Source organism: Camelus bactrianus, chromosome 20 (genome assembly GCF_048773025.1).
Source record: "Camelus bactrianus isolate YW-2024 breed Bactrian camel chromosome 20, ASM4877302v1, whole genome shotgun sequence".
Lineage (NCBI taxonomy): Eukaryota > Metazoa > Chordata > Mammalia > Artiodactyla > Camelidae > Camelus > Camelus bactrianus.
This window is the reverse complement of record NC_133558.1, coordinates 39,624,206-39,632,913: the sequence shown is the minus strand read 5'-3', so window position 1 is coordinate 39,632,913 and position 8,708 is coordinate 39,624,206. Positions and strand designations below refer to the sequence as shown.

General features: G+C 35.4%; 1 protein-coding gene across 3 annotated transcripts in view; it reads right to left on the bottom strand.

The window, feature by feature from the left end:
* LOC141574258 (ankyrin repeat domain-containing protein 26-like) overlaps positions 1 to 8,708 on the bottom strand; it is a 40,492-nt gene that overhangs the window by 14,648 nt on the left and 17,136 nt on the right. For 2 of the 3 annotated variants that reach the window (XM_074348983.1, XM_074348984.1), the window contains exons 12-17: positions 7,878 to 7,971; positions 6,746 to 6,956; positions 5,381 to 5,564; positions 4,404 to 4,532; positions 2,404 to 2,916; positions 796 to 948 (exon numbers count right to left, since the gene is read on the bottom strand). In XM_074348983.1, the coding sequence (XP_074205084.1) occupies positions 796 to 948; positions 2,404 to 2,916; positions 4,404 to 4,532; positions 5,381 to 5,564; positions 6,746 to 6,956; positions 7,878 to 7,971 (1,284 nt within the window). The remainder of the gene's footprint in view (positions 1 to 795; positions 949 to 2,403; positions 2,917 to 4,403; positions 4,533 to 5,380; positions 5,565 to 6,745; positions 6,957 to 7,877; positions 7,972 to 8,708) is intronic. The other variant, XM_074348985.1, reaches the window with a different exon arrangement.

The following is an 8,708-nucleotide window of genomic DNA, read 5'->3' as shown; positions in this document are numbered from 1 at the left end:
CTCTGGATATACTAGGAGATACTAACTATGCATCCTAAATGGGTGACTTAAATGATACGTGAATTTTTTTTTTTTTTTTGGTGGCGGGAAGTAATTAGGTTTTACTTACTTATTTTTAGAGGAGGTACAGGGGATCGAACCCAGGACCTTGTGTATGCTAAGCATGCACCCTACCACTTGAGTTATGCAATCCCCCCTATGTCAATTATATCTCAATAAAGTTAAGAAAAAATCCAAAGGCAGGATCTAGACAATTTTCCTAATTCTCTATTTTGGGTGTATAGACGTCACCTGAACTTCTCCATGCTTTGACAACATACGTAAAATGAAGAGAAAATGAAGGCAATGCCTAACTTCAACTGGTTTGTATAATGACCTTTCTGCACAAGTTACTCTGAAATCCATGAAATCAATACACACAGATTCTATATCCATTCACAAAAGTGAAGAGACATGACAATTTTCTGGAACATGCCATGAAACATTATCCTCTGATTTTATCTAGCTGGCCTCATTGTGGTGAGAGATCACTAAAAAATACTGTTTAGTAGGGAAAAAAAGTTAACTTCTGTGAGGAAAGATGTATAATTCTCAACTCATCTAAGGGTAAATACTATAAGAGAAACATAAAGAAATGGCAGAATGAAAGTCAAAGTTTAAGAAACAAGTACATCATAAAGATAATAAAAGTGTAATTATAATGAAGATACAGAAGAAAGCTGTCCCTGAAAAGCTAGTGTCCTGCAACGCTCTGCGCTGCACACTCACGGCCGACGTGCTAGGTTTCACACGTACTGGGTTCGCAGTTTGATGTGACCTCCTCTCTGACTCCTGCTTCTCATTTTCTGAGTTAGTGTGATGATGTGCTGTCACCTCCAGGGAAGCTTCCAACATGGACACTTTCTTTCGGGTGTCAGTCAGCTCTTGCTGGAGCTGTCTCATACAGGCCTAAAAAGATAACTCTGTTACTGATTTTTAAGTCACCTTATCATTAAGTTACATTAATAACATATAACTCCAACATATGGACTTTGAGAACTATCCCCACAGACATCAGTTCACCTTCTCTTCCTCACAGGCACACATTCCTGTTTACTGAATTTCATTAAAGACACAGAAGGCGTGACCCTCCTGCCTTACTGACAGTAAGTTAACTTAGACAATGGATGCTGCCCCACCAGCCATTCCCTGCCCCTCCCAGGAAATGGCCAAGCTTTACCCCCACTGAAGTCTCAAACAGAAAGGGGTGTGTAGGTGGGATGAGTGGCGGTAAGTTCCACACTGTGGAACATTCTCCCTCTTTCTCATTAGAGGCTTAAGTTCAGAGTTCTTCACATATTCAATCTGGTGTTTAAATCCTTCCAATAGACTCCTATCTCACAATAAAAATGAGGTTATTCCAATGGCCTTTGGGGACCCGAGACAACCTGGCCTCCCCTGCCTCCTGGACTGCAGCTCCTACACTCCCCCGACACCTCCCACTCACTCCCTTCCTGCCACTCAGGACTCGGCCTGCTCCTCCCTCAGTCTGACAATGGGACCCCAGTGCCAAACTCGTACATCACAGAGCGCTCCAGTTCCTCTGTACTGGACAAACTTAGTTCCAAGTGACAGTAACTGAGCCTTGAAATGAGAATTGTGAGCACATTATTTGAAAAAATATTCAAAGTAAATTAAAAATAGAACAGGGGAGACTAAGTCAAACACAGTTTTGCTAAAATTTACGCATTGTCCCAAATTATGACTGAATGAAAAGTAGATGCCTTTAAGGAGTGGAGAGGTCATAACAATACATGATTTGAGATGGAAATATTTCTAAATTTAATTCCAATTGACATGAATAAAAGTAAGATTATATCAACTAGAAATATATGAAAAGCTACTAACGAAAAGTACAAGATACAGCATTTACACATCAGTTCATCTGGGAAATCTGGATTGGACTGTCAAGGTAATCCACACAATTGAATCTTTTCTCTTTTTTTTTTCTTTTACTTTTTGTGTTCACACAACTGAATCTTAATTTCAAAACACTCATTTTAGGTCTGAGCATTTCATTTATCTGCTTCGTCACGATACTAAAATGTGGTGACAGGAAGATTAAAATGATTTGGGCACTGTAAGAGTAAATTACTAAGACCTTCCTGTATCTATCAACAACTTAGAGCTTAACCTCTTAAAATTTCAGGTGACACGGCATCTTTACTCAAAGTGAAGCACCTCTCAGGTCCAATTTTTGTTTGCTGGATACAAGATATGCTTTTAGGCTGCTTTTACAGTGTATATATTTATAGCCCGCACATTTTTTATATTCAACTAGTTTCAACGTTTAGCTTCCATCAGATACTACTTTGAATTTTCTTTGAGGAAGTCTGAAAATTAGTTCTCTTTCTGGGTACTTACTTCCATTTCTGCTCTGTCAGTTTCATACTGATACAGTCTTTCTTTTATACGTTGGCATTCATTGATTAACTCCTTGTTTCCTTCCTCCAGCTTCAGAACTCGTCTGCTCATGGCTTCAAGTTTTCCCATGTGATCCAGAAACGGCTCTGGGATATTAAGTATTGTCTTTTTACTTTTCGCTTCATTTTGAGCAACATCCAGTTGCTGTCGAAGCAACACGTTTTCACTTTGTAGTTCGAATACTCTCTCCTCCAAGAATGCCTGCTTTCCAATGTATTTGTTGACTTTCCCTTGTTTGCTTTGAGACAAGGGTTCAGTTTCCTTGTTTGAATGCTGGGCTTCGCCTCGGTTTCTACGCACACATTCTAATACCAACGTCGTTTGTCTAAGAGCATCTCTCCTGGGATGGAGCTCAATTTCTTGGCCACGGAATTGACGTTCAGCTTCAGGAAGTTGCTGAGGAAGCACCTCGCTGCTATCTTTTGGGTCAGACAGCTCAAAATCCATTGTGTCCTGTAAGTGAAACCCCTCATCTCTTACTCTTTGAACTGTACGCAACAAACTGACATATCATAATTTCCTTTGAAGTGAAAGACTAATCTCTAAGTTTATACAACAAAAAGTTTGCAATAACTGGGTATCCAACTGGAAAAACTTAAGGTGGATACAGATCTCAAACTTTAAACAAGCAGAAATCCCCAAGAGTTCAAAAATTTAATTAAAGACAGTGAGCCCATGAAAGCAAAAAAGAAACAAAAGGATGTTTAAGAAGCTCAGAACTGGGAAGGTCTTTCTTTCTCTGAAATACAACAAACCCAAAAGGCTTAAAATAAATATAATTTTTAAGTGTAGTCAGATTTATTCATTTTTTGATATCTAACCTTTACAGCTACCCCCAAAGTAAAAGCCTTAGCTCTGTATATATTTGGACAGATTAAATTTCCTAAAAATTTTTTTCCTGAGAAAATTCCATAAATATTCTCCCTTTCTAACATTTTCAGAGCGAGTTATAAGAATTACATCTACGGAGAAGTGATAAATCTAAGCACTGTACTAAGCACGTCTACAAACATCGGTTAACTCAGTTAGCTGTGACAATTCTGGAATAAAGGGTTAAGAGCACAAGCAAGCTGCAGGGTTTCCCCCAGGGCTTCCGACTCTCTGACTCTTACACCAGACCAACACTACTTCTCTAGGACAAACATATAAACACAAGAGAAGCCTTCTATTTCCCTAATGGTGAACACACTGAACATAAAGAAGGTCAAATTTACAGAGCTCTTCTTAGAAAATCAGGAGACTATTTGCTTCTGCAATAATTTTTATTTCTTCTTCATGGTCTTTATAACAGTAGTGGATGTGAAATAGCAGGGAAATACAGTGAACTGTTTTATTAAAAATAAAATACTGATCAATAAGTTATCACTAAGTATAGATTATGGCATGTCTATCACTATATTCAAAAGCTCCTTTGTACTGAATTCGGATATCATATGGAGCAGAGCATTACTTTTTATCACACGTGGGAGAATGACACCCAAACTATGGTTTCTGAACTGGCTACTTTTCCCCCCTTACCATCAGTGGAAGTGATAAAGTAACCTCTTCATTCGTGTATCAAAGGAGTGAGATCACTGCCAGAAACTAGAATGCCTGCCGTTAGTAGCAACAGTTTTGAGATAATGGAAGGTTCTACAATGCCTGCAGTTAGTAGCAAGTTTTGAGATAATGGAAAGTTCATCAATTCCTATGGAAAGTATGAACAGCCTCTCCTTGGATGAGGCCACTGTGAATGTCACTACGTCACTGTTGCCGGCAAATGGATTTGAATTCAAAATATTGCTTTATCCAATGGACCAGAAATGAAACCCCCAGAAAATATATTTACATATATAGGCTTTTAAAACCCTCTATACTTTCTGTACCTGTAGTATTGGTCTTTACACTATGTAAATATACAAATTCATACACACATGTCTGAAAATGACTAAAGAAAATACCTCAGCATTCATTTTATTAGTCTTTTCTGCCTCCTTTTGTTGATGATGGGCCAGGATTTCATCTTGTATTACTCTGGCATTCTGCTCTCGAGAAAGTTGTCTCTCAGCGTCATTTCGTGCTTCTAAAACCTGGAGACATATTTCATTAGGTTTTGGGTTTTATACCATGAAAAAAATCAAAAAAGCTTAGCAGGGGAATCTTTTAAAAAATTTTTAAAACTGTTAAAAAGAAGTAGCCTTTTTAAGCACAGGGATCTTTAATGCACATACGTAACTCAAATTCTAATATATATGACAGCTAAATTTATCACAGAGGAAAAACACAAGGGATGTAGTATCGTGAAAGAAAAAGTTTTTTAACACTATATAAATTGAGTTATAGTCATTTTACAATGTTGTGTCAAATTCCAGCCCAGAGCACAATTTTTCAGTTGTACACGAACATATATATAGTCATTGTGACTTTTTTTTTTGTTGTGAGCTACCACAAGATCTTGCATATATTTCCCTGTGCTATACAGTATAGTCTTGTTTATCTGTTCTGCATATGCCTGTCAGTATCTACAAATTTTGAAATCCCAGTGAAAAAAAATTTCTTTGTAAGGCATTTAACCAGTTCCATCACAGTCTCAAGGCAATTTAGCCTGGATTTTAACTTCAAAAAGCCAAAATTAACACATGGATTTGAATTAAGACTTGTTACTTTGTTGAATGGACCAAAACCGTCAATCCTTATGTTAATGATTAAGCTCAATTTAACTTCCATTCCTTCACTCAGAAAAGACACAGAGCATCTATTAGATGCCAAGAACACCAAGAAACTAGCAAGTTAAGCTCTAAATGTCATAGTTCATATTTAGGATGAGATAACTTTTATTTGTTTTAAATGAAAATGTAGATGAATTCAAAACAGTATTATAAATAATATTGATGAAACAGTGTTAGAGATATGAAATTTTCACCTAAGACTAATTTACCTGATTTGGTTTATTCCTTATGCTCTTCGGTTTGCATTCTAGTGCTCGGGCAGTGCTTTCAAGTTGTTGGTTCGCGGAAGCTTGCTCATTGCATTCTTTCTCTTTTCTTTTTGAATCATCTTTAGTTTTACCATATAATATATAAGCATTTTTCTTCTTCTTTGTTTCTTGTTTTGATGTGAATCTGCAGTGAAATATGCTTACCTTAAAATTTATTTTGTTAGAAAATAAAAAGTTCATTTTATGATCTGGTTCTTCACATGCTGATTTATTACCCTAATGGAATTTCTATGTTCTCAATTTCTTTTTTCATTTCTAAGTCTCACATTTTAAATTCCTCACTTCAGTCTCTTCATAAAGATATATATATATACATACATACATACATACATACATACATATATATTTGAAAAGTAGCAATGAAAAGACATAATGCTACTGAGTTTCAGTCAAGAGTAACTCTGGTGAATAGTGTAGGAAAGAAATTTTGCAATTATTCAGTAAAGTATGAATTGAAAATTACCCTTTTTTCCCCACATAGTCATAGATTACTCCATTAGGACAGAGAATTTAGTTACTAGTTAAAAGAGAAGTTGCTATTTAGAAACAAGTTTATAAGTTCATGAGAGACAAAATTTCAACTTCATGGGCTATTATTACAGGGACTCCTACATGATCTCCAGCAGAAGGTAACATCCGCAGACGTCTTTTCCAGAACACAGATCCGCTAATTAGCATAATCCAAGGCGAGGCTGGGGAGTCTACTAGCTGATGCCCTACACTTTATGTTTCTTCTTTTGCAACACTTTGAACTTTCCTTGTTGAATATCATTTATGTAGTAAATCATTTTTAAATCCCTTTTGGTACAAGGCAGGATCCATATTAAGTAATTAAGAAATAGAGTAACCCGTGCTTTCAGCACAGACCTTTGAACTGATCTTATCTCTGCAAGAGCGATGCTGAAGAAACTAACCAGTAATCACTTTCCACTTTACTTTTTAGTCCATCCATTCATATGTTAAGAATCAAACTGTATAAATTTTTTTTAAAGTTTCTGCCTTGAGAAAAATGGTCATTTCATAATTCTGCAAGTGGGAATGTAAAGTAATATAAACTTCCTGGAGGACAATTGAGAGATAAGGATCAAAGATCTTTTTTTAAAGAAATATAGAATGAGGAGATATATATATATATATAGCTGTATTATTTCCAAGAGTCTCATATTCCACAATATTAATGAAATTTTCTCCCCTGTAAAATCCCAAAAGGTAAGTTAGCAATTGTAAGACTTCTCCTACATACCTACAGTATTAAAGTAAATATAAGGAGTTCAAATACTTCTTTAAAACCAAGAAATTCAGTACCTCATGCTGCAGAGCTCTTGTTCCCACTCCACATTTTGAAGTTTTAACTGTGATTTTGCTTCTCTTGTTTTCAACAGCTCTGTGTGTAGCCAGTTCATCTTATTTTCCTTTTTTTTAGTTTCTCCTCTAACTAGTTCACAGTCAGATTCTTTAAGTTCTATTGATCTGAATGAATGAACTGGATCCTCAATTTTCAATAACCTATCAGAATCTGCATTAGGAAGAAAACAAAAACAGAAACAAAATATATGAATAACTTTTGTGTATAAAGGACTGTGCATTTTCACATTCACTCATCCACACATTGAACAAATGGATATTGAGCATCTATAACGTGGAAGACATTCTTCTAAGCTCTGCAGATATTAAAAGAATGACTAAGTAATATTATGAACACTATGCAAATAAATTTGACAATTCAGGTGAAGTGGGTAAAATTCCTTGAAAGAGAGAAATTACAAAAGCTCAATTAAGAAAGAACAAATAAGCTAAAAAGCCCTATATCTTAAAAACCAAAACAAAAGTCCTATTTAAAGACCTTACCACAAAGAAAATTCCAGTCCCAATGGTTATACTGGTGAATTCTACCAAGTATTTTAGGAAAATTTAATACCAATTCTACACAAATTCTCCTCAAAAAATGAAGAGGAAGAACTATGTCCTCATTCTATAAAACTAACATTACCCTGAATCCAAAACCAGACAAAGGTATTACAAGAAAGAAAACTAGTGTCATGAAAATGGAGGTAAAAATTCTAAACTCTTCCTTCTTCTAAAGAAGTATTCTACATTACCACCTCCTGCCAAGGACCCCCCAACTCCTTTTCCTTCATTTACTCCCCTCCTCCCTGCCTCTCTCATTCTTCACTCCCTCCTTCCCTCCTCCTGGTTTCCTGACTGTCCTCAGGTCACAGAGCATCTTGAAAGAAAGCTAACATCTGAGCTCCTTAAACAGCATTCTAGTTTAATCTGTTGCTGACACCTGATAAGATATACAATTTACTTCCTTTTCTCCTCTTCTTCCTCACTATATGTTCAACAGGAGATTTTCTTTGGCTGAGAGAATAGATCCAAATCCATGTTTCAAATCAACATTCTGTCAAGTGACTTTTTTATAAAATACAGTGCTTACTTTCTATTTGTCCATTTAATGTATTTTTTTCTCCTAGACCTGCAGCTCCAGATAAATCATCAACATAGTTCGGTAGTTGAATCTTGGAGGTACGCTGTTAAAATTAATATTAATAATGAGTTGCATAAAGATTTCCTGATCCCTTTCTAAGAAAATACCTGCGTTCCCTACCTTGTTAGTATTTTATTTAATTTCCTACTTTAAAAGCAATTAGACTTAAAAAACAAAATAAGCATATCCTGGAAACCCAAACATTTAAATAGAAAATTTCATATACACTCTTTAGAGCAAGCCTATCTTTTATCTTCAGTTGGCTTTTGACTCTGTAAACTGAGCATGGAAAGCCAGAGCAAATATTTTCACAGACAAAATACTGACTTACATGCAGATTTCAATGAAAAATTAACTTCAAAACAGCTAATTCCATTTTCCATTCCTCGACAGAAGAGGACGTTTAAAAAAAGATATATTTTTATCTGTATAACTGAAATGCTTTGCAGTATACTTGAAACTAACATCACAAACTAACTACACTTCACTAAAAAATAAAATTAAAATATACATATTTAAATATATTCTTTAATAAGTATATGTGCTATAAATTTAAAATGTTTCTTAGGACAGATACTGTTTTTAGTATTAAAATAACAAACGTGGCATGAAAAGAAGCCTTGGGAGTCTGTCATGTTGAGTATTAACAGAACACTGTGGAAACTGCTACATTTCAGTAAACAAAGGCTTAGCAGAATCTAACTATTATTTGATAAAAGTTTTTTGATAGCGAAAATAGTTGAATAAAAGACCAAAGTAGAAAGAAAAACATTTATGTTT